The sequence below is a fragment of the Dermacentor variabilis genome, chromosome 4 (assembly GCF_050947875.1).
Source record: "Dermacentor variabilis isolate Ectoservices chromosome 4, ASM5094787v1, whole genome shotgun sequence".
NCBI classification, from domain to species: Eukaryota; Metazoa; Arthropoda; class Arachnida; order Ixodida; family Ixodidae; genus Dermacentor; species Dermacentor variabilis.
In genome coordinates, this window is record NC_134571.1 from 206,866,910 (window position 1) to 206,893,292 (window position 26,383).

Genomic DNA, 26,383 nt, shown 5'->3' on the forward strand with positions numbered 1-26,383 from the left:
TGAGAGTTCTATTTCAGCGTGTGTGCAATAAATCATGGCATTGTGGCGGGAGAGAAAATCCCAGCCTAGATGAGGTCATGCGAGCATGAGGAAATTATGATGTACTCGACGGCGTATAGAATGTCGGCAATGACAACATGAGCTGTGCAAGCCGCCAAGGAGTGAACATGCTGAGCACTGGCTGTGCCTCCGGGAGGGACAGCCCAGAAAGGAGTGTCAGGACTTTCCGAAGTATACGGCAAAGCTTAGCATTCATAATGCATACGACAACTCCTGTGTCCATGAGTGCAGATTCGCGAACACTGTCAACAAATACTTCGATTACGTTCGAGGGACTGCGTTGAGGACTTTCACATTTCAACGGTGGCGCAGCTCTTGCCACTTTGACTGCGATTAGTTTTCCTTGCCCCGAGTGATGGGGCGAGGTCACTTCGGTAACAGAAAGCGCCGGCGAGGAGACGGCGAAAGATGGGTAGTTGGCGTTGGGCGCAAAGTCGGCGACATAGCCGGCGAGTGGTCGTTCTATGGATGGTCTGGCTGGTCACAGGTGGTGTGGCGCTAGGCAGCTGCGCATGATTACAAAAACGTGCGACATGACCAGTGTAGCCGCACGCAAAGCGTATGGGCCGGTTATCAGGAGTCCACCACCGGTTGGCTGGGGCAGGTCACATCCGTGTCACAGGACGCATAGTACGAGGTGGCTGCTGATATGACTGCATGACAGGCTGCATTTGGGGCCTAGCCACGATGTCGGCATAAGAGAGAGGCATACTTGGAGAGAGTGGTTGGGTCTGCATGACGACTTCAGCTTAACTGAGTGGTGCAGCTTCCGGGATCTGTTGGGGGCGACGCAATGACTTCAGCGTAGCTTAGTGGAGCAGTCGCAGGAAAATTATGGTGCTGGTCTGGTAAGACCCTGCGATTTCCTGCGCGGTCGTGTAATGGAGCGGAGGCATAAAATTTGAGGCAGGCTGGTGTATACGCAGCAGCTGAGCGAAGGTCATCAAGGAGAGCTGGCATGCAACCTCCTCCCGGATGAACGCAACTGCATGTCGAGAATCCAGCAGCCTACCAAGCCATCGTTTAATGAACCATCTGGATTAACCCAGTTATAAATACTGGGGTCACACATTTCAGCTTCGCTGGTTAACCATCTGTACAGAGTGCTTGGGCGGTGATTTTTTTTCTTCGCTGAATGAGCTATTTGACGCTTTTGCATCAGTAAACATGAGGACAGCGATAGAGAGCAGGAACAATGACATAGGTGGTTCGTGTTGATGTTGATTCCTTTTCAACATGGTTCGTGTTTCTTTCTCCATGCTCATATTTCTTTATAGCGGTGACCATGCTATGAAGTGCATGCCTACTACGCTAAGTTCTTCTTCTAGCCCGTGTCCATGCGTTGTAGCACCCTGTTGCCCGCCATCCTTCGGTAGGGCCCTGCTGTTGTATTTTGCAGTTGTTTTTCAGTTATTTTCTGCCGCTACTGTTGGGGTCCTTAGCCAGCATCTTAGCCGTAAGCAATATACCACGTCTAGGTGACTCGTATATGACCGGTGCTGGCATAATTCACCGGCTGACGGGACGTGGGGAGGCCTTTGTCGAATCCCACTGCCGGTCGTGGTCTCCCCACCTGTGGCCCCTGGCACTGCTGTGTGCTTCGGAGACATTTTATTTTTTTTAGTGTTTGTGTCGCATGAAATTTTATCACCCTTTTTAGGGTGCTAAGATCCCGTAGTTTAATCAATGTAGTTTAATGAATTGCCAGCATTTTATGATAGTGTAAACAGAACAGCTTTAATCTGTCATGCCATGCTTGTTCTTCAAGCTCTAGCTTTGTAGTTTGCAGTAGGTCTAGTGGTGATACCTGCCATCGCTCCTAACAGCCGTCGTGCATCAGTAACATTTGGCTGTCTCTAGAGTATGTCAGCTAGCTTTCTTGTTGCATCCTGGCTCATGCTTTTGATACCTGCCATCTTCACAGTGCGAGAATCGGACTCAAGGAGGACCTCGAGGACATGAGGCGTGAGGAAGAGGAGCTGCGACAGAAGCAAATGCGCAAGCTGCAGATGATGCGCAAGATGCACCGAAAGCTGTAGAGCCTCCATGCTAATGGCATGCTGGACTCTGTGGCTAAAGTGATGTCAAACAATGGCCAAGGAACTGTGACCATCCCTCAGTGAAATGTTCACATTGTGCTTGCCTGTGCAGTGGAAAGTGTCTCTTTGATGCTATCTGCGTGCTACAGCAGTGACGACCATTTGATGCCACTGCATTCGCACTGCGTCTTATGCAGTTGTCGCAGCCCAACCTGCATCTTTGTGCCCTGCTGGGAGGTCAGGTGAATTTTTTTTCCCGGAAAGTTTTGCTTGGAAATGGTGCTGTCGATGCCAGCTAAAGGAACAGTCGCTACCCACTGGAACTGGATTTGAGGACATGCATTGGAAAAAGACGTGTTTCTAGGCGAAACCTAGAATTTGGGACTGTAGCCAAACAACGTACTGCAAGCCTCACCGAGTGCTATAACTGCCCGGTGGCATATTGTGTTTTATCTGCATGTCTATTGTGTTGCCCCTTGCATCTGAAAGCTATTATTGGCATGTACTGTCTGTCGCACAATCTGAGTGCTTGCATGCGAATTAGTGCTGCTTCTCCCTGCATGTGAGAACACACTAATCGTGATCCTTGTGGACATGTTCTGGGAGCAACCCAAAGGCTTGCTGGCTTGCATGGAGCTTGCATGGTACAGAAGCTGTAAGGCGGACACTTCAGCAGGCCCAAGTAACCACCTCAAATGGGCAAACTGAGCATAGGCATTCTTGCCGCCTGCTGCTACCATCAAGTGTTTTACTGTTGCACTTTCACCTGCCCAAGTGCTGCATCACTACTTGCTGATTGGCTCAGGCACTCATGTGAGTTTTAAATGGTGCCCACCACTGTTTGCTGTAGATGAACATGGCTTGTCCCTGTGCATGGCTTGTGTTGTTGGGAAGCTTACCACACTGAAAGCTTGCCTTCAGTTTGTGACTTAAATTCTGTAGTAGACGGCACGGCACTTCACCTGATAGTGGCTACTACCATGTCTTATTTCTTTTGGGGCGTATCTGCGCAGTCACATAAAAGCTTTCTCTGTTTTCCATGAAGTCTCTTGCCTTTCACTGCAAGTTGCCCGTGTTATATATTCACAGATCTGCACTTGCTTAGCCATTGTGCATTACAGCGTGGGGGAGGGGGGGGTTGTATATTGGCAACAAAGTCAAGGAAAAGTGGGCTTTGGTGTCTTATTCTTCAGTGAAACAGTGTTTGTTGTCATTCTGTGACATCCTTCACTGTCGACGTTATGCACTGTGGCAAAGCAAATTGTCAAGGAGGCTGTTGTCTTAGGCCTCTTGTATGTTGAATGGTGCTGTAATGTGTAGTAGGATGAGAAAGAGGTTGGCTGGGCTTTGCAGTTTGTGAAGTCTGTGCTCCGTGTTTGTGCGAGTGTCGACGGGAGGCTGCAATCAACTCTTGGAGCGTCATATTGACTGTCCCATGGGTCTGACAAAAAAAAAAGGTAATAAAATATTTTTGACAAAGTATTTCGGTGTCTGCGAGTACCTTCCAGCAGTGCAGCACTTGAGGTTCTGTAGCCTCCACTGCCACGTATGAAGTGGTTAGTTGCTGTGAAGCTGGCCACATGTGGCCCACAGTGTTTGCAACTTTATCAATTGCTGGCTTTGCTTGATTCGTACATGTTCCATTGTGCTAGTATAATGTACCGGTAAAATACACCAGTTGGTGGTGCACTGTGCCATAACTCTTCACTGTGTGGGGCTCAACTTCTTTACGAGAACCAGCATCTTGCAGGCAACTCTTGATGTGATGTTTCTTGACACGCTAGGTGCGTGACAGCTTGTTAAGCTTTTCGACACTTTTTCTACAAAAGGAACTATTGCTGGCCCCTGTGGCGCTGCAACAGATTCACTGTGTTACTAAATAAAATCTCGGGGCTGAGTGTTTGGGCTTCATTAAAAATGGGACATTTCAAACCACAACAGACGTGCACCTCCGGTATTGGAGCTCGCAAATGCACTAGCCAAAGTTGGTGTACTTACGTGAGCACAAAAGTGCATGTGCTGCTATGTTTGAGGCCACTGCTGTTCGACTACATAGAAAACTTAGCATTCTTTTCTTTTTTAAGATACTCTGCGCTTTTTTCTTGATACCGATGACAAAAAGTGGCATTTAGAATCCTCAATGTGCGTTACTAGGAGCTGCTTCCTTTGCCTGCAAGGTAGTGTTTTACAGCACTCCTTTCTGCTGTGGAAGTTTCAGCACTGGTTCCCGTAGCCAAAAATGTCTAGTGCCTTGGGAAATGCACAGCAGCACTGCGTATGCCGTCCTTTAACGTGAGAGACCAGCGTGTATTGGTTAGGTTTTGTTTGCTTGTCCGAACTGTCAAGTCAGTCAGACATCATTCTTTGCTCAGTGGTCATCTTTCAAAAGTATACAAACAAATCGAGGGTCCCGTTGCAGTCTTGGACTTTGGGACCCTTGTCTGTATATTGTATCTTTCCCAATGCATTGTATTTAAGAAATAACAAACTGAAACTGAAACTGGAAAAAAAAAAAAAAAAGAATCGGGGACTGGAAACTCGTACTGCACTGATGGAGCTGCTGTATGGGTTACGCCACTGAGCAAGCGGAATGAGCAGATGACGTGGCTCTGTGCTCAGTTGAAAGACGTGCTGCACTGGCATCCCCTGCCTTAGTAATGTGTGTAACACTTGAATTTTCTTCCTAGCAAATTCCTGGGAATTTGGCAGCCTTAATGTCATTAGGTAGCATGCGAGGGATTATTAGCCACATGCCCGCTCTCTTAAGGGCACATGTTACGTGATGCCATCGGGGAAGAACGTTCCACATCCAGCCAGCTTGGCTTTGAGTGGTGCTGGCTAACACTTCTCAGTTAATTTCTCCAATGCTTTCCTTGGCTGCATTTTCTGTTGGCTTTACATGGTCTTGAACAACAGCAAGATTTGTAGTGTCATTGGTCGGAGAACACCTGTAGAGGCAGTGTGTGACCTGACAGAAAGAAAGTAGGGTTCCAACTTCCTCATTGCTTTTTTGTTTTTAGTTCACTCCACATCAGACTACATACTTGCTCTATAAACACAGACATCTGTGTTTACATTGCCATTGTAACATTTCAAGCCTTAATTACTGAATGTTACTTAATTAGTTGTGAATTTTTGTTTGGTGGTGGAACATCTCTAAATTATAAGTTAAATTCTGGGGTTTTATGTGCCAAAACGATCTGATTATGAGGCGCACCGTAGTGGGGGACTCCGGATTAATTTAGACCACCTGAGGTTCTTTAACCGTTTAACGGGTACTGACATATCTTTGACAATTATTTTCTTTGCGGTCACTGAAGGGCATAGACATCTACACCCTAGAAAAATATAATGACAAGCCTCAGAGCGCCCTAAGTGATTTAATAACGTAGCTTTTCTAGAGCCAGTCTTGGTTCTGTTTTCTAGGAGGATACTGTGTTGTGATATGATGTGGCATATGCTGTTACCACATAGTATGTGGTCACAAGGGAGCAGGACATTGCGACATTTTGACACTTGTTCCAACTCTCTCGGTCACCTCGTATGCTGCTATTTGTTGTGAGGGCTGATGTAGTAGCCTAGCATACGATGGAGCAAAAAAAACCGAGTGTCAAAACTGGAGATGGACATGTTGCTGGGCTCAGTGATATGATGTAGTGCAAGGGTGCAGCCACAAAGAAGAGACACACAGAGCACGCCACAGGTGCCTTGATGTGTGGTTATGCCCTTGCACTACACCATGTCATTGAGCGTCAAAATGTCACAATGTCCTGTTCCCATACACTGTCTCGTGACATCACGACACAGTATCCTCATGGAAATGAAACCAAATGTACAAGAGCTGTTTTATTGCAAGAGCTATTATATGGACATTCCAGGCGCATTTTTGTCTTCGCCGTCGCCGTGATGTGCCGTATAAAGTCCAAGGGTGATAACGCTGTCGCCGTGCGTCGTGTGCTGCATGTGCGAGTGAAACCACACGAGGGAAGCCGATGATCGCGGCTCAATCTGGCTCGCACGAAAGCAGAAAGCAAGAGAGCAAATGTGCTGTCTTCCGTCGTGCAAAAAGCCATGGGGTGATGGGAGGGCAGCATTGTGCTCCGGTAGCAAGTGCGCATTTTGCGACCGGATACGAGAGGAACTGGCGATTGCGGCTCAATCTCGCCTGCCATATGTGGAGGCAAGCAGAGAGGCAGCGCGGCAGGGAGGGGCGGCTTCGACTACACTAACAAATATGCACTTTGCACGGTCGTGTGCACTTTATCTTGAAAGGGATCTGCAAACGGCTCATACCTTTGTGCGCGCTGTGTTCTCGCCACTCTTGCACTGAAGCGGTAGACCACATGAAGACCACTTCACTCGCTCCTCCTGCTGCACTTGCTCACACCGGTCTTTTGACAGCAAGTGTCTGCGCTCATCAAGTGGGATGTGTTCACGTTCATTTGCTCACACTGACACCATGCTTGTTAATTCATTTAGTAAGCGAATGTTTCCAAGTTTACACAGCCCATAAAACAAATATCTTTACGTCGTGTAGCTGTCTACTAATTTTCTATATTGTAATCGATGCTTTGCCTTTTGGGCGAAACTGCAACCTTTTAATTTACTAACGGCGCTCTCAGGCTTGTCGCTATTTTTTCTAGGGCTTAGACGTCTAGGACCTTCATTTAACAGAAGAAGTTAAATCAAACGTTCATGTTTTACTACATATTTGTTTACTACATCATGTCTTACTACATACTACATGTTTTACTACATATACGTCAGCACTTTTTCAGCGCCTTGAAGGCTACATTGATTCAGTCTTCATGTCCTACAACATAGATCATACAACAACATCAGTGCTGGATCGGTGAATTTGTTGCGGTATTTGTTTTCTACAACACATATGGCGGCACTTTTTCAGTGCCAAAAGACCTTGTTTTCGGAATTGTATGCATTTTCCTCCTTTTGGCAGATTTCAATAATGGAGTCTGCCAGTGGCAGCTTGCACGTGAGTCACGCATGCAAAAGAAAGCTGCTGCTCAACACTGACCTGCCTAGAAGTGCCAGAATGCACAAAAACAATGTAAAGAACTTCGCTTCACAGAATAGTTCATTTTGAAATAGGGTAAAATAAAGCATTTTTCCTCCTTTCTAACTGCAGTTTGTGGCAATGACAAGTACATGCAGGGTGTCCCATGTATAATTTGTGCCAAAATGAGAATAATATGTTTCACATAGCCGGACAGAACCAAGGCAATGTTGTTTGCCATTGCTGGGAGCAAGTGAGACTTTTTATTTAGCCTAATTACATAATTAGTTAATAACTTCTCATATTATAATCTGAGCAGAATAGTCGATCAGAAGATTGTAGGTCATTACGAAAAATTCCCTATCTGACTATCCTCATGACTAGTCGTGCAGCAGATTTTTGTTTTGCAGACTTTCTTTCAGGCTTGTAAAAAAGTTTGATGTAGTGCATATACAACAAATTGGGAATTTTTCATGATGACACACAATTTTCTGACTGACAGTTTTGCTTCGATTATAATATTTTAGCAGTTAATTAAATAATAGATAATTATGAATTAGGCTAAATAAAGAATAGTCACTTGCCCCAAGGGACAGCAAACATTACCTTAGTTCTGTCAATCTACGTGGCACTCGCATACTTTTAAAGTTTGGCACAAGTTACGTGGGACACTGCATAGAGGGACACTGCATATGTTGCATAGCGAAGAGGTAAAATGAGGTTTTCACGCTTAAAACATGAAGCAAATTAGTTGAAAAAGCTTTAGAATGGTTTTCGATGGAGTGAAGATTGAAAGTAAGCCATATAAAGCAAAATCAAAATAAGGTCACTTTTGGTCAAAATAATATCATGCAATAGGTTGACGTGAACCCACATACCACAAGCCTTTTTGCATATCGCCCCTACCTAAACGGGACTGCGGCAGCTGGGGTCGAACCCACAACTTCGAGCTCGGCAGTGCAGCGTTGTTGCCACTGTGTTACTGCACAGGTGGGAGCATTTTCTCATAAATCTTTTCTTTCAAATCTGGCATTGTTAAAGAGATTATAATGCAGCAGGAGTGCAATTTTCTGACGAAAAATGTTTCAATAACAGCCTCTTGCATGTACAGCCGTGATCGATATGAAAGGGAACAGCTAACTCATGATGCACGAGTTCATATCTAGGAACTGGGTACACATCAACAAGCTTTTTCGTTGAATTTTTGGCATCATTGAAAACTTATAGAAGGCAGGTACGTTTAGCCCTTACAGGAGTATGAAAAAAAATGGCGCACTACATTTCACATAGATGACTGTACTCGTAGAGTTCTACGCATGTACCCTGTCACATGTAAGAGGGAGGCTAAAATAAAATTATAAACGAATAAAAGTTTCAAGAAGACGACGAGGATGGCGTTAAGGATGACGTGGGTTAACCGAAGACTGAAGAAGATAAAGAAGTACTCAGTGAGGTGACAAGAGATGATTGGTGGAGAAGAGAAGAAGTATCCGGTGAGATGGAAAGCGATGATTGGTGGAGAAGAGGATTACGTGGACTAACATGAAGGCTATAAAAGGGCGAGGAAGGGCTAGACAGGGGGAAGAACGAAGCAGCGGAGACTCGGCGGGTCAGGGATGGTTCGGCTGGAAGAGAGCGACACCGGCTACTGCTCCGGTGAGCTCGCGTGCTACGGCTTTGCACCGCAGACTTCCTGCCGTTCCTGAGCCCGTTCCGGGGAGTCCACGGAGGACACTACCACCTGCTAAGGCCAGGGGTGCCTCCAGTGCTCTTGCCACTCTTCCGGGTGGTGCCCCAATGCCATCGTCATCGGCAACACCTCCAAGGACATTTGGACCGGGAGCATGTACGACGTAGCCAACGACGTCGCCAGTGGCGCCAGCTCTAGGACGTCGAACGCCACTTCGACGCTGGCTACGGGACCCATACCACGCCACATCCGCACCGAACCAGACGTGAGCACGAACGCCAACCACTAACAGTAGAAGGATAGTAGCAGTGTTACCGGGTCTTATGTACGGACAACCTTTGTATTTTGTGTTAGTTTTGTTTGGTTTGTGTGCTAGTGCTTGTGTCACGTAGGTTGTATTAAATGTGCGTCTGTGTGGGTACACCTGTCGCATAGTCCATTCTTTCGGTCAGAGGGTTCTCCGGAGGAGATTCGTGACAAGGACAAGTGGCGAGCCTGCCAGTATTCATTTTCTTGTTTCTTTTTGCTTTGTCTCGGATCTTTCTGATCTCTCGACGGCAGAAAGTATGGATTTGGCAAAAATGCTAGAACTTGAGCTGAAGCTAGGGTTAAGCAAGGAAGAGGTGATGCGTCTCTGGGACGAGAAGAAAGAAGACGCAAAAAGGCAGAGAGAGGAAAGGGCGCAAGCACACGCAGACGGTCGCGAGGCAGAAGAGCGAGAGGCTAGAAGAGCTCGCGAGGCAGAAGAACAGGAGAAAAGAAGGATAGTACGCGAGAAGAAGTTCCTTTTGTGGAAACAGGCGCATATCGCACGAGGCTATAAGGGGATCACGGACGATGATCAGCATTCCTTAGCGGGTACCGAATCTCCTAGACCGGCCAGAGTTTGTCCAAGAAAGTTGATGGCTCCTTTTGATGACAAAAGAGATGATTTGGACACATATCTGCAACGATTCGAGCGGATAGCTCTGGGGCAAGACCAAGCTGCATGCATTGCTGACTCTCGGGCAGAACTTGTCACACCACCTGAAGTTCCACAGCTGAAAGGAGAACAAACGCCGCTGGGAAATGAGGTGGTGAGTGGAACACCCAAGGCAAAAGCAGCAATGCCGGTGGTGGCTGGGCAAATAGGGGACCATCCTGTATTGGTGCTTAGGGACAGCGGGGCCAACATAGATTTGGTTCGGTGGAGCCTGGTGAAGGACAAGGATCTTACACGGGAAACATCGGCCGTCACTCTTGTAGATAGCACTGTAAGGTACCTACCTGAGTCCAGGATTCTAGTGTCCACGCCATATTATACTGGACAGGTAGTGGCAAAATGTGTAGAGCAGCCCATCTACGATCTCATCTTGGGGAACATTACGGGTGCAAGAAGTGTCGAGGAACCCGAGATCCCGAGTGGAGGATGCTCGACGTTGAAGAACACCCAAAGGAGGAAAGGCCCACGACAGCTCAGGCGAGTGGTGGGGCAGTCAGTTTCTCGTCGGCAGTGGAGACAAGAGCTTAAGCGACAGCCAGAGCAACGCAGTGTTTGGAAAGAAAGAAAGAGGGTAAGGAGAAGAAGTCCAAAGACAAGAAGAGCAAGAGCAAAGACAAGCCCAAAGACAAGAAGAGCAAGAGCAAAGACAAGTCCAAAGACAAGAAGTGCAAGAGCAAAGACAAGAAAAGCAAAGGCAAGGATAGTAAATAGAAGAAAAGGAAGGGTTTCTGTCCCTGGCTAAGCAGCAAGAGCACCAAAGAGAAAGGGGGAGGCAAGTGCAAGTCCAAGAAGGCCAAGAAAGGCTCCTCTAAGGAAGGCAGCTCGAGATCCAGAAGCAAAGAGAAGGCTGGCAAGGCTAAGTCCAGCAAGGAGAAGGCAGATAAAGGCAGTAAGGAGAATTCGAGCAAGGAGCGGGCCTCCAAGAGGCACAGCAAGGAAAAGAACAGCAAGGAGAAAGACAAGAAGGATAAGCAAAGTAAAGAAAAGCAACAAAGCAAAGAGAAACACAACAAGGATAAACACGGAAGCAAAGAAAAGCATAGCAAGGACAAGCGGAGTAAGAAGTCCAGTAAGTCCAGTTTGGCCTTACAAGAATACTCATTTCAGGTGGAATATATTAAAGGCAGAGATAATGTTGGAGTGGACTTCATGAGTAGAGCCAACTGAACAGCTCTAGGTATCTCTGGGAGGTATCTTGTTGCTGCTGTGCTATGTATCTCAGGGATGTATCGTGTTGTTGGTGTTGTTGTGGTTGTTACGTGATTATACAAAGGAGTGTGTTGTGTACATTAACATGTTTATTAAGAACACCGTGTGGACAACGATAGTGTTGCGAAAACGCAGTTTGATTCTGTAAGTTAACATGCTTATTAAGGACACCGTACGGACAACGGCAGTGATGTGTTGGGGTTCCGAAAACGCACTTTGGTGGGATGCGTTAGTGGTGTGCTTTTGGTGTGTGCTGGTCATCTGCATTGTGTTGTGTTGTGTGCTGGGTCCAGAATCGCCACAGAAGATAGTCGGTTGGCTGGATGGCTTGAAGAGGAGGACGACGTGAGCAGTTTTTCATTGAAAAACTCTTCAGGGAGAGGGCCCTTGTCCCATATAAGAGGGAGGCTAAAACGAAATTATAAACGAAGAAAAGTTTCAAGAAGATGACGAGGATGGCGTTAACCCATTCGCTGCCAAAGCCGGCGAATCGATGGGCATAGGTGCAGTGGCAATGTTGCCGAAGCCGGCGAATTGCCGGGCTGCCGATTTTAGTATTTTCAGGAGCTCTTGATAGACGGCAGCACTTACCACCTTATCTAAAGATGCTTGGATATATTACCCATAGATGGTAGTACTGAGCTTTGTCGTTTGAATGCAGTTTTCTATGTTCTCATTTTTTTTTTCGTAATCGTTTCTGGCGGCAGAAGGAATGACGGCGTCTAGTGGACGACAGGCTCTCCACAAGTGTGAGATATTGGATATCCTCTGTGATAGCGACAGCAATGAGCAGCCTTAAGGCAATGCCAGGTGTGCAAGGCTAAAGGGAAAAAAATTGAAAGCCGCTGGAAGTGCGAAAATTGTGGTGCTGCTCTGCACATGCCCGAGTGCTTACAAGATTTTTCACAAGGTGAAACACCTGTGACTTGAAAAAAACTTCACAGAATAAAGTGGGGATATTTTCAAATGTCAATGAAAGTATTTTTATAAGTGTCCAGCAAATATTTTGCTTAGGTGCTCATGACGCACAGAAAGGTGAGCTTGTGGCACGCGCGCATGCTTTCGATCAAAAAATTCGCGGTACGGATAGCCCGCACGCGCGCGCGGTGGGTGGCAGCGAATAGGTTAAGGATGACGTGGGTTAACCGAAGACTGAAGACGACAAAGAAGAAGTACTCAGTGAGGTGACAAGAGTTGATTGGTGGAGAAGAGAAGAAGAAGTATCCGGTGAGATGGAAAGCGATGATTGGTGGATAAGAAAAGACGAAGAGAAGGATTACGTGGACTAACCTGAAGGCTATAAAAGGGCGAGGAAGGGCGAGACGGGGAAGAACGAAGCAGCGGAGACTCGGCGGGTCAGGGATGGTTCGGCCGGAAGAGAGCGATGCCGGCTACTGCTCCGGTGAGCTCGCATTTACAGCTTTGCACCGCGGACTTCCTGCCGTTCCTGAGCCCGTTCCGGGGAGTCCACGGAGGACGCTACCACCTGTTACGGCCAGGGGTGCCTCCAGCGCTGTTGCCACTCTTCCGGGTGGTGCCCCAACGGCAACATCTTCGGCAACACCTCCAAGGACATTTGGACCAGGAGCAGGTACGACGTAGCCAACGACGTCGCCAGTGGCGCCAGCTCTAGGACGTCGAACGCCACTTCGACGCTGGCTACGGGACCCATACCACGCCACATCCGCACCGAACCAGACGTGAGCACGAACGCCAACCACTAACAGTAGAACGATAGTAGCAGTGTTACCGGGTCGTATGTACAGATAACCTTTGTATTTTGTGTTAGTTTTGTTTGGTTTGTGTGCTAGTGTTTGTGTCGCGTTGGTTGTATTAAATGTGCGTCTTTGTGGGTACACCTGTCGCATAGTCCATTCTTTCGGTCAGAGGGTTCTCCGGAGGAGATCCGTGACATACCCCTATGGTGCAAAAGTAACTGACCCTCTCTTTGGTTTTAACCTCAATTTTTTTTAAATTGGCAAAGATGTAGTTGTACTTTCTACTTGATGCTCTTCAGGCTTGTGACTGTGCATTAAACAAAAATAAAAGGTAACCAATCTGTCAAACGATTCTCATTTCCAATCTGAAAAAACTCTGTTGCTTTGGCATGTGTCTGTATGTTTTCTAGACATATACCAACTACACTTTGCTAATGAGAACAGTTGCATCAGATTGCCTGCTGCAATACTACTGTGCTCTTCACATTAAACCTATACTGCCTTTCATCATCACCGGAACTTCAACGACGTGCAGACTTAGCCTTCTTTTGCACATTGGATATGTATGTTGCACCCCGCTGTTTTGCTAATGCTGGCAGGCCTCTACATGAAGCATACATCTTGCTGAAATTTCCTGAATTAGCTTGCTAATACTGACATGAGTGTAGTGCTTCCATCCATGACATGTGTATTGAAATGATAGGGCAAACCCTATCACATGTCTGAAACACTAAATATTGTATAATGACAGAGAAAATGGTCAACAGTAAAAGTGTTGCAAGATACTGAAGGGCATAACTCCACACTGTAAATTGCCCCTCCTGCATGTTTTCAGCAGTGTGCATGCCAGTCTAAGGTGTTAGGCTACTACATTTACAGCAACTTATTGTAGGCTATCTCGCAGCAGGATAACCTTCTGCAGCTCATTGTTTTGATTACCACCTTGCTAGTGCTTGCAAAAAATCTGTTGTTGGCCTTGGTGCCCACCAGTTGTGCAGTGACCCTTGGAAAAGGTGTTTTTAAACATGTAACATAATCTGAATTATTGGACAATAAGAGATGTTCAGTCCTTCGAACAATGAATTGAGTAATGAATTGGCTTCCAAGGCAATGGTAGAATAATTTTGCCAAATGGCAGCAGCATTTGGCAGCAGATGGAGTATTTAGCACACTAAAAAACTTGCAAAGAGGTGTCGAGTTGCTGACAACCGTATGTCCCTGGGAAGAGTTAAATGTATTGTGTCTACTTTTTCCTTTGTACAATATCCCCATGCTAATAACTCCAACATCCCAGAATAACAGTGTGTGCTTCTATTATCAATATTATTAATGCAATAGTGCTAAGAAACCTGTGTCGCCGAAAATCCGGCCTCAGACTTCGTTTCGGCAAAAAGATTTTCGAACCACCTATACCCAGGCCTTCCATGTGACGCAAAAAATTTCCTGAATTGAATTTCTCAAGCTAAAATATGTGGAAAAATCGTAAACTACGACTTACACACAACCTACAGACATGATAGCTCTCAGATTGTAATTTGACTATACGAGAAAACATAATTCTGTTACGTGAAAACTCGGAAACCCCTTTTCCAGCACTTCTACCATTCATACCGGCCATGGTGTCCGCCATTTCCATGCACCCGCATGCGGGTGTCTTGGGGGCCACAGAGCAGCACACCCGGTCCCTTGCATTACCTCCAGCTGGCGTTCCCTCCGTTGCATCGCGGCCCACGCAAGAGGCCACGTTTCTACCACAAAGCCAGCCTTTGTGCATAGAGTTTCCCGGTAAACATTATGGCGACATATGCTCCAGTTGCCGGGAAGTGTGAGAAGCAGTTCGGGCTCTTTGAATGCTATCGCGTGCCACTCTTAAAGGTGAAGCTTAAGAGTGGAATGTGTTATTTGATCTTATTTAAGCTGCAATCAGAATTTGACGCACTTAAATGCAGTAACCCTTATATGGAAAGTTGACTGGACTGCACTTGTATGTCGGATTGGGCAGCAGCAGTGTTACTATTAAAGAAAGCAGCAACTCATAATGCAAGGGTGATCAGTCCTCAACCATGTGGTCACAAGAGCAATGCTTGGCTTACCAAGCTGAATTTTCTTCACTCCCCTTGCAACTTCAACCCAACCGCCTTGACCAGTGGTGTCGTCCCAAGTGACTGTCAGACAAAGACAAGATTGTCCAAGACAAGATCCTAGCTCTTATCAACCAGGCAAGACTTCAGGAAGCTACCTGAATGAGCAGCCTCTTACCTTTACACACCCAACGGCCCTACACCTCTGTCCACGGATGACTCCAGTCAAGAGGTGCACTTGTACCAGCTGTACCGAAGATATCATTACATCTCTCCTTTACAACAACATTCAAGAAAGCAGGCTTTCTCTTCTCTTTAGCAGTGGTGTGGTTGTCCTCGTTTCAAGCGCAGTTTGCGTGGAAGGCCGTTTTATCAACATCTCGGGCATGTCACTTCCAGCCTCTGATACCACTGTTGATAGAACAAAACAGGTTCCATCTTCATTTATATTACTGCCTCCTCCTGACTGGAGCTTTTTATTAGTATGCACTGAAAACTGACCACACAGGCAGTTTTCTGCTCTGTACATTTCAAAATGCAGCCAGGATACCAGAACATTATCGTGCTCAGCGAGCCACTATGGTTGGCAGCAAACATATTGCTACCACCACCACTGCATTGTGGTAGCAAAATAAAACAAGCACAGAGACATTCAGTGTTTGCTTGAATGTGTTTAATGCTGTCAATAAGAACCCATGTACACAACAGGCAGCCCACAGGCCTCAGTAAAGAGGACAGAGGGGTCATCACAAAAACGGCTCGCTGTCACGCAAAGCCTGCTTGCTTCCTCTCAGCCATCAGTAGCAGTAAAGTGAAGTAACCATTCCAGAAAATATTCACAATTAGTGTATAGAACTTGTCAAAAGTGCAGCACGAAGGAAGTGCAAGAAGTAACTGTGAAACATCACTCCTTGCGCTTCACTTACAAAATCACCCTGCACAGCAGCATTGGCTCAAACGACATGCCTTGCAACAGACAACACTGCTCCAAAATATTTAAGAGTTGGACAACTTGTCTTTCTATAATGCCACAGTGTTCCTGACGCATTAGTCAACAATGAGGTTACACAATCGAGACCTTTGGTCTAGCGAGTCTCGATTTTGCATTCCAAAAGATGCATTCATTTCTTGCGACGATGGGATGACAGTTCACAGACCACAGGAACTAAGAAAGTACTGCACTTTCTTGCATCTAAGCCACAGGTGTAAAGGCAACCACACTTTTTAATCTGCAAGCTGCATGGCTTGGGTGCAAGAAAATTCAGCCTTTTGCGGCGTCTCCAGTGCTTCAAAGCTTTGTTTTTTGTTTCATCATAGTGCAGTGCATTTCATCATAGCGCAGTGCATGTCAGATTTAACTGGAACGCTCAGTATGTAAGGAGATGAAACCAACATTTACATTTTGGCTGTTTGTGTAGTGGCTGACATTGGCCACCAGGCATCAAAGAATGGCTAGACCCTTCTGGGCCTTAGTGTCTGGTCTGAGATGTAATTTGGGCTAGAGCACTGACCCAGTGCCATGCACTGCACATGGCCAGACATGCTTAGCTTTAGAAAAAAATAATTATGGCTAGGCCTATGCACGCATTTTATTGTGCACTTGTGCAGAAAAATATCTGGGAGACGGTCAGGCAAGTGCACAGAGGCCTAACAAAATGGACAGCAGGGCTCAAAACAGCAGAACAACAAGGAACGCACTCAAACTTCTTTGGCCAGAAAGTATTTATGTGCTGTACATTCACACTGCAATGCGCATGTGTGCTGTGCGTATATGTTTTGTATACATGTGTACATACACGTGTTTGCTTCTAGCCAGCAATCCTAATGTGCTTTTTCTCGAAGCATGCCTAAAGAAGACCAAACCTGCTTCGGTGTTGCGGAACAGGTTCTTAGTAGTGTTTTGCAAATGTGCTATTACTGACCAGCAGCAAACAGTGATGGATTATGTCCACAATTCACACAACCCTGTAAAAAGCCCATGTGCCCAAATTATTCTGGCTGCTGCAGTCTATCGGTACAACCATAATGAAACTGACACCATAGACAAAATGCTCACCTCTTGCAACCTTAAAAATATATACAGTGCATAAAGGTGTCCATTCATTTTCTAACTGAACGGAATCACAACGACTTCTCTGTGATGTCCAGCACCCATTTTCTCATTTCCAGTTCGACCTCACAACGAACACAGCGCATACACAGTTTATGCTGGCACTGATCACCTCACTGCAATGCCGAACACTTGCAAATGTTTATTATGTGCACACTAACAATGTTTCAAAAGGTTGATACATTTTTGTTAGCAGGGCTAACAGCTAAAAGAGCTAAGGTTGTACTGTGACCTGTGTTTTTATTCTAACAACTCTAAAGGAAGATTTTGCACTTACCACTGCATTGTTGTTTACCTTCTTGTTGCAAGTTTCAATGCAAGAATGTATATTTTGGTCCGCATCATACAACATAGCACCTGGTATCTTTGCTCGCTTGGTTTGTCTGAACACTTAAGTTGGCAGTAAAATCAGTCACCTCAGAAGCCTGGTTTTTGGATGGCAAAGGATGCATATAGAAGTGTTTTTTTCATTTTCTCAGAGCGAACAAGACAATCAAGGGTGCCAATATTGCAGATAAAATTTTCACCGTGTTGCGTAATTGGAGCAAAACAAAAGCAGCAGCATGCCTTAAATCTCTTTCAAAGTTACAATAAAAATGCATGACTGAAAAGCGCTGCTTCTTGGACAACAAAAATGCAGAATAGGTGCACAAAACACGGGAAGAATGCACAGCTAGCAAACACTAATTTTACTCAATCACGAGGTGTATGTATATATATGCACCGATTTCAGGATATCCTGACAGCGTGACTGTCTCTAGCTTTTCCTGTGTTTCCTCCCTTCATTACACTTGTGATGCCTTGGTGTGCCGACATCTGTGCCGTACATACACAGCAAGTACAATGAACATGGATATAACGAAGTAAATCTAAACTGTTCCTCACTGATATCAATGTGTAACGAACATATGCTAATAATGAAGAATGAATGTAACGAAGGTATTTTCATGTAAGATGCGACTTCTTACAACGAGGTTTAAATGCATCCCATGATTGAGCAAAACAAACAGTCACTAGACATACTCTGTCCTCTCAACTGTGGTGTTGCCATTTATAACCTATAGGGAAATAAAAAAAAAATATTATGGGGTTTTACGTGCCAAAACCACTTTCTGATTATGAGGCACGCCGTAGTGGAGGACTCTGGAAATTTTGACTACCTGGGGTTCTTTAATGTGCACCTAAATCTAAGTACACGGGTGTTTTCGCATTTCGCCCCCATCGAAATGTGGCCGCCGCGGCCGGGATTCGATACCGCGATCTCGTGCTCAACAGCCCAACACGATAGCCACTGAGCAACCACGGCGGGTATAGGGAAATTTATTCTGTGCAAAGAATGATGTACAACATTTACTAAACTGGCTCTGTGCAGACTCAACCGAATTGGCTAGTTGCAGTGTTCCTACGAACACTGCAGCATTACTATGATTGTGTCACGGTTGCCCCAGGGTTGTGTGGACAATGGACATGGTCCGTTCAAGCTGATGTCATCAATTACACACTGACTGGTGCACACTGACACTCAAGCATGCCTGCTGAAGTCATGTGAAGAACTTCATGTGGACAGCAAGGCAGTGTTTCAACAAAAGTGCCCTGTGCTTCCATGTTACTCCATTATACTTAACGCGAACTTCTCGTGACTAAATTTAAGAGCATAACTGAGCATTTTAAGCTTCCAGAGATTTTGGCAGCTCACGGTTATATCAGCGAAAATGGTTCATCTGGGTTTTCAACCAAACAACAGACACGCTTTTGCAATCTGAGCTTTCTTACAGTCAATGCATTTATTTCCATTTGCTTTGACAAGTCTAAGAGGCAAACAAAAGTTTAGGACCGCAAAGCTTTTCCGATGCAAATGTTACTTGTGGCAGGACCATGTGTGTGTGTCGCTATTGCCTTTATTTCTATTACATGTACGCTGTCTAATTGTGAGTGCTGTTACAAGTGGGATGCCTTGTGAATTTGGTTATATGTATAAAGAAAAAAAGCCTGGAGTGGCTTCTTTTTATGAAGCAGCATGATAAACATGAACTACTAAAGGAAATGCCTGTCCTGTTCTCTTGCCCATGACTGAAACAGTTAGCTAGTTCGAACAAGCCAGAGTTCCGTGTTGAAATGTGTGTGCTTTACTCTAATCAGTCTCCAGTACTGCCGAGAAAAACAAAAGAAATCTTTGGTGCCAACAAGGCTGCTTCAAAAAGGCAAGCTGTCTGTTGGTGGAAGTGTGGCTTCAGTGGCCAGAAAATGCCGCAGAGCTCCATGGTGCTCCTTGATACTTGTGACTAGCTAAATGAGATTATGCACACTTGCTGGAGCACTCTTTGGTTTTTCTTGGGCTGAACTGCTTCTTTCACAGCAGTTCTGCACTCCATAAACATGCTTCAGTTGTGATAAATGCAACTTCCCACCTTTAACTGACGTTTGTATATTACGGCTTCCAACAACTAGCATTATGCATCTCAGTGCAGCATGACTTTGCTATTAAAAGGATGCTCTGAAACACCATTGCCTGCCCATGTCTCAGTTATCAATTGGTTGCCACTCCTGTTGAATTGGGAAGAGAAAAGCCACCACTAGCTGAATCCCTTTAAAAGGAATATAATGCCATACAGGATAATGTAATATATTAGCCACAATATTTTTTCTAATATTTTCCATGACAATTAGGAGAAATATACATTTTCTTCAATATGCATTCTTGTGAAGATCAACTTGTAGAAATAGACACAGGCTGGGATTGACAGTGCTGGCAAGTACAAGCCACATGAAAGTAAGACAATGGCTATGGCTTGAAAAGGCTATGCTAAGTTTGTTGCTTCCATCACACCAAGGTGTCTTCTTTCACACTGTGAACTTACCGATCCAGCTTATACACAAGTAAAGCCTGTTTCACATGGTGTAATCTTGCTTGCAATTTTGTACTTGCGAATTGAATGGTGCAACGAATGTGCCATCAAGCGTAGTACTTAAGTCCTCTGCACACATGTAGCATGGATCAGGAACCAACAACATGGACCATTAGACATACCACTGTGGCTTGCCTGCTTATTTTTGGCTTTGGTAAAGTAACGCGTTTCAAACATGAGAAGCTTTTTTACGAAAACAGCTCCTGCTTTGCTTTACTTTGTTTTTACCAAAGCGGACTGAACAAGCCTATGCCGAGAATAATTCAGGCTCCCACTGGGTGTTCACAAATGTGCAAAATCGCAGCTGCCGAGATTGGTGCACATGCAGCTGCAATGCGAGGCTCACATTTGCAGAAAAGCATAACTGCGAGAAATGCAGCGCAAAATCACAGCATGTGAAACAGGTTTAAGATTTAGGACTCAAAGATGTCTATTCAAGGAACTTTTGATTTGGTGTGGGGGTACATACCCGTATTACTTAACATCTCCCAAGGGTTTCAATACAATGGAAAAAAGAAGAAAAAAAGTTGCACAGTTTGTACTTGAGAGTGCAACTACCTCGGCTTGTAGCATGCAGTATGGTCCACTCTTAAAGGGAACACACGTGCATGATCATAAGTCTATTACAATGGCAGCTGCTTAACTTAATGGGAAGTGTATCATGAGGAATTCGTGCATACAAATAAAGCACAGCAAACCAGGTAATGCTACCATTTTGAGCAGCACACAAATGTAGTCTGCAGGCCTTCCCATTGTATAATCGATAGTGAAGCACTAACTGGGAGATTAGACCGCATCGTACTGCGCTGAAGTCTGTTCTTGCGCCATCCAGAGCATATGCATAAGGGGAGAAGGAACAACTCAGGTGATTATGAAGCTGCTGTGCTGACAAAAGGTGTTTCAGAGCCTCTTTAAGACACACCATGCAAGCTCTGTTCTATGCAAAGAATGCACAAAGCTTGAAATGTATCTGTTCTTGCTATCATAATAGACTCCACAACATAGTAGCAAGTCCCCTTCGTGCACAGCTGATTATCCTTGACTAAATAACACACTCTGTTCAAAGCACACCGAGTAGACAGAACAGACTGTTGAGCAATACACCGTGCTAAAATCTCATTCTGATGACATGAATGACGCGATATGGTTACCTTTTGTTACAATTTGAGGTCCACAAACTTTTATAAAAAGACTGAACCATGCTACACCTAGGATCACAGTTCATCCTTTTTCTTAAAGAAGGACAAACCCCTTTTGTGACATCTTTCATTTACCATTCAGCACACGTGGCCAAAGGTTAAGTGCGGGAGATTAATAAAAATAATGGCATCAGCAAAATCTCACTTGGACATATGCACACACTCTTTGAGCTTTCAGGAAACCCTGCGGCTGGGTTGATCACTAATTGCTGCACTGCTGACCAACCACTTTCAGCAGTGCTTCGTCTTTTGTACGGTGCTATGCCCATCCATCACTGCATTGGAATTTATTTGCTGGAGTTGGGACATTGGTGTTGCTCGTCATTATCAATGCACTTGACAATAGTGACTTACAAAAATATTAAATATGCAATGCGCTCCCCCCAAATTATCACTGCCATATTTGCATTTGCTTCTGTGCCAGATTACTGCCCCGAAAGCAACACACAACAATGTTTGCAGGCTTACAGTGCGCACAATTTTCCGCTTGTGCATTAACAGTGCAGAACACTCAAAATGCCCCGCTCACACAACACGATTTGGACCATGCATGTTTATTTAATTTCTTTTACACAAAACGCATTCTGTTGCACCTAAAAAATTCTGAGTGTATCAAAGAGGTTCAAACTTTTCTCCTGATTGTGGTAGATCAAGTATACAGCCCTCAAGAGGTGCAGTGAACTGAATTCCAATATAAATACTGAAATCTTGTCCTTACCTTTGTACCTTCAACACTGTATTATATGAAACATGCACTAGCATTAAAAAAAAAAAAAAGCTTCATTTAACAAAATAGTTTTTACTGCAAACTTGTTTCTAAGTCAATTCAGAACAGGCTCTGAAGTGCAGTGACAATGAGGGCCGCACAATCAAATATTCAATGTAAAGGAATGTATAAATCACACACTGCTTGTCCCACCCTTTTACATGCACTCTGTGTTTCCAGCAACTAGAGCACAGAACCAAACCAATAGCAAATAGTTTCTCATTTCAGCGAAATACAAAAGATGAAAAAGAAAAGAACTTCTAACAGCTAAGAATTAAACTATTCACAGCTGAGCACATACCCAATACTATTTTTTCCCCTAAGTGGCACACACTGTTGCCATAATCCACAAACTCGCAGTTTTCCCCCCAAAGACAACTGCAATAGCCTGTTATGCTCAGCAGTGGTAATAAAAAGAAAATGAATCGAGAAAAGACATTTCCATAACAAATTCTATAAAAGGAACAATATAACAACAAGAATGATCAATACAACAACTACAACTGATATTTTAAAAGAAGGCCAATGCAGCCACCAGAAGCTAATCATCAAGAAACTCATCAGGAAACCACATTGACTCCAGATGCAAAGTCTTTATGTTACAGTGACACACACTGCAGACATGATAATGTTCTCATTAGCCACTCATCAGCCAAGCTCGAAAGCTCCGATTAAAAGAAGAGTGCAACTGTCGAAGAGCAAAACACAAACTGCAGTCACTGACACAAGCTCATCTACTGGCAGTGGTGCCAAGTTGTGACAGGATCCGCATCCTTGAGTCTGTATCACACGCAGAGATCAAAACTTAAATTGTGTCTTTCTTGCGAAAACACTGCACACGGTCTAAACACAACAACACACAACTTCTAAATGTTACAAAAGTACACAGAAATAGTCACCTTTACAATGCTGTTTTCGCTTTTGTTCTACGTTCTTTTCATCACTTAGTGCATCCAAAGTCCAGACAACACGGACAAGGCAGTGCGCATATCACGGCTTCGGATGTGCAAGGCATTGTGTGATGAAGATGCTTCCGCTTCAAAGAACTGCGCGATTGATGCACAAAGCTGTATCTTCAATTGGCGGCTTCTGCTGGTACTTCTCTGCCCCACAAAATGCCCACCAACATGTACTGTAGCAGTGCTGAATGTTCAATACCACAACAACAATTTCTCCTGACAACCCAGCGAATGCGTCCAACAATGATGCAAACATCAAAATGAAGAATAAAGGAAGTTTTTCTCGCCCACAGGGTTGGTCTGTCGCGTCTGGTACCACTGCTACGTCAATCGACGTGCATCGACAGCATGCGTGTTCACCCCGAGTTGTCATTGCAATGCTTCCAATAACATGCTGCAGGCAACCTGAAACTGCACAAAGGGCACGTGCATGCTATAGAAGCCAAACTGCATCTTAGGAAGTAGTTTGGCAACAAAGAGATATAGCTCATGCACACTCCCAATATTTGTGCAAATGTTTAAGGCAAGCTTTTTCACTTTTTCCTGCAGTCACAGTTTAGTGTAGTTTGGCGTAGCTAGTTCATTTCTTGTTTTTTATTCTTGTGGATCTGCAAAAACACCTGGCAGTGTCATATTCCGTTATAGTTTTATAAGTTTTTTTTTTATTTTCTGTAGTTCTGCAACAATACCTGCCAGCATCATGTTTTGTTATATAGTTATAAGATGCTTATTTTATTTTATTCCAACTTCCTTTTCTTTTTAAATGTTCTGAAATATACATGAGGTCTGTCCAGAAAGCTTGTAAACTTAAAATTGTAAACTGTTCGCACTGATCTAGAAATTAGAAAAATCCATTTCCTTTCACACAAGTACTGCCGAACTGCACTGAGTGGGGACAGTGCTTCACTGCTATGGGAACTTTCATCAGCTCCAGTTGGATTTCATGCTGACTTCTAGAAAAAGTTTGTGCCCAGTGATATTTACAGAACTGATAGATAAACACCTCGACAATCTTCCTTGAAGCGCTTTGCCTCTAATGGAAATATGGGATTCCTGTGTTGGTGTTTGCTGCATTTTCTCATTCCCGTCTTCCCTTAAGATAAATGCGCGAGTGGGGTTTTTAACACATTATGTATCTCCATAATGTAGCTTTAAAGATTTGAACTAAATTCCTAACAAATTCGCTCCTCCTCAAACTTGGCCGTCTCAGCCAAGCAAAGAAAAAGAAAGCATGATCAGTGTGCATTACCATGTGTAAACACAAAGTAATACAGTCATACAATCTAAGCAGTTTTCTTTCGGTAGTACCTGGGCCATGCTCATCGTTGTTTATTCAAGGCGCACCAGCGTCCAACTTGCTGCATAACAAAAAAAAAAAGTTATCGATTTTTTGGACGACTCTCGTACACCAAATTATGTGGTACATAGCTTTTCTGAAATAAGCAGAGGTAGTATGTCTATCATTTCTTGGAGAAATGGAAAAAAAGACGGCCTCCTGAGATTTTGATGCAACTCATATTGCTGAATATATGATGCGATGTAGCATAGGTACAGTTTTACGACTTTGGTCACAGTAACATTATTCTCACCAAGCAACATTCGTAAACAGAAATCTCTGGAAATCACAGTTATCAATAATAGCTGTCTCTGCACATATGGCTTCGTATATGGCCATAGAGATTTACATACGTCTAACAGCTCAACTGCCTAGTGACTGACCAGACCCTGAAACTGCCAGCTCATTGCCTTTTAAATTTATGCTGAAGTATGGGTGAGAAAAGAATATAGCCTAATCTTTGACATATGACATTCAAAACAATTTTTTTCCCCCAGGTAATTTGGCTAGCTCCAAAGACATCTCTTACAGAGACGTCTTTTTTCCCCCACATTATTTGGTTAGCTGACATTGCCACTTCTAAGATAGGCAACTACAAATTTGGGGGGGGTCAAGAATTTACTTTGTTTTTCATGCTCATGACAGAAAATTCTCCAAAAGAGTCTTCAAATCCCCATGCACTGACTCATTCGCTTGATTAACCAGGTGGCAGACACCATACTGCTTCAATGTGAGATCTCAAACAACACAACATCTTTATATTTTGTTTGTTTTTCCTGCAGTAGTTAACACAGGTCAAACTGCCAAGCTTCTTTTTTTCTTTTAATTGCGCGGAAGGACTATTCAAAGACAACTACAGCTCTGACTAGTATCTTACCACGCTGCACCGATCACGAGTAAAGTAAATGACTGACTCCCAGCAGCACAAGTCGACTGTCCAATTTTTTTCTGTAAGTCTGACAGCCTGATTGCCAAAAATGGCTCAAGTGCAAAGAAAAGGAGGTATCAGCCTCTACAAACTCACAAAGCTGCAACAATCATGCAAAAGTGTGGAAGGCCACGACATTTGGTTGAAGAGTTACACGGCTTCACCACATGTCTCTATCATAAAACAAGTACTCGTAGCCGGTAGCAAGACACACGGCATGTGGCTTGCGTAAGGCACTGGAAAAAGCCAGTTTGAAGAAAGACAACTCACGCGAGAAAACTTAAAATACAAATCAGATGTAGCAAAAATATCCGATACACTCTTTGCTCATCATTGCAGACTGAAGGAAACACACAATGCCTCCGCAGTGAACTAACTGTTCAAACATGCACGAGCCCCGAGCGAAGGCACCCTCGACGAGCAGCGGTGCACGGCGGCCGGCCACAAACAAGGCTGGATCGCGAGATGGTGCTCGTTCCCTGCGGTAGCCGAGGTAGGTCCGGAGGTCGCGTGGCGGGCGAATTCCATCCGTGGCAGCGGGCACTTCCGCCTGGGTGGCCACTCCTAGGAGGGTGGCAAAGTCATGTCCAAGAACTCGGCCTTATGCCTCTTGTACATGTCAAGCCGCTCCATGGCAAACCTAGGGAAAGTAAAGCAGACGACGTACCGCCAAAATGCAGGATCTGTCCACACCCGCACTGTGCATGTTAACTTTTGCAAAAGAACACACAACTCTGGGTAGACGTTTGACTGACCACGAGCCGTACGAAAAAGATTTTTACAGCGAACTTTTATTTCTTTTTACTCTATATGTAAAAGTAACAGAAAAGTAAGAAAAAAATAAAGAGAAATAAAGAAATTAGGAGTATACACAAAATATGAAAGCAAATAAAAAAAAAAGATGAAACAAGCAACAAAGTTATGCTGTTGACAAAAACAATGCGCCGGAGCGATGGCGTTGCCCAAATGGCTAGTCTATGACGATGATTGTCGAAATGTCAGTGTATATGTATAAATAATAATGATAATAATAAAATAAAAAAGAAACAAACAAAGTTATGTGTTTGTGTCTTTATTTGACCAATACAGCATAACCACCATATAGAACTTAATATATCTATTGAGCAATACAGCTTTGCTGACTTTCCACCTTCACATAGTGGAAGGGCTCTGAATGTTTTGTTTTGCAGAAGAGACTTGCAGCTTGAAACTGAGTTTTTACAAGATATGAACTGAAACAGGGTGTGAGACCGGGCTAATTGGTATTACACTGCTGAATTGGCTAGCGCAAAAGTAGACACGGGGCACAAAAGGGCGACAAGCACTTGCGCTTGTCCTTGTCGTCCTTTTGTGCCCTGTGTCTACTTTTGCGCTAGCCTATTCAGC

At 44.5% G+C, this 26,383-nt stretch overlaps 2 protein-coding genes across 4 annotated transcripts in view; one reads left to right on the forward strand and one right to left on the reverse strand.

Annotated features, from left to right (window-relative positions):
• Positions 1–3,581, forward strand: part of LOC142580082 (uncharacterized) — a 115,981-nt gene extending 112,400 nt beyond the window's left edge. Inside the window, exon 12 of the mRNA XM_075690855.1 lies at positions 1,985–3,581. Coding sequence (XP_075546970.1) covers positions 1,985–2,099 — 115 coding nt within the window. The 3' untranslated portion in view covers positions 2,100–3,581. The remainder of the gene's footprint in view (positions 1–1,984) is intronic.
• Positions 3,582–15,448: 11,867 nt separating this feature from the next.
• Positions 15,449–26,383, reverse strand: part of eas (ethanolamine kinase 1) — an 81,096-nt gene continuing 70,161 nt past the window's right edge. For all 3 annotated transcript variants that reach the window (XM_075690858.1, XM_075690856.1, XM_075690857.1), the window contains one exon: positions 15,449–25,637. In XM_075690858.1, coding sequence (XP_075546973.1) covers positions 25,562–25,637 — 76 coding nt within the window. In that variant the 3' untranslated portion in view covers positions 15,449–25,561. The remainder of the gene's footprint in view (positions 25,638–26,383) is intronic.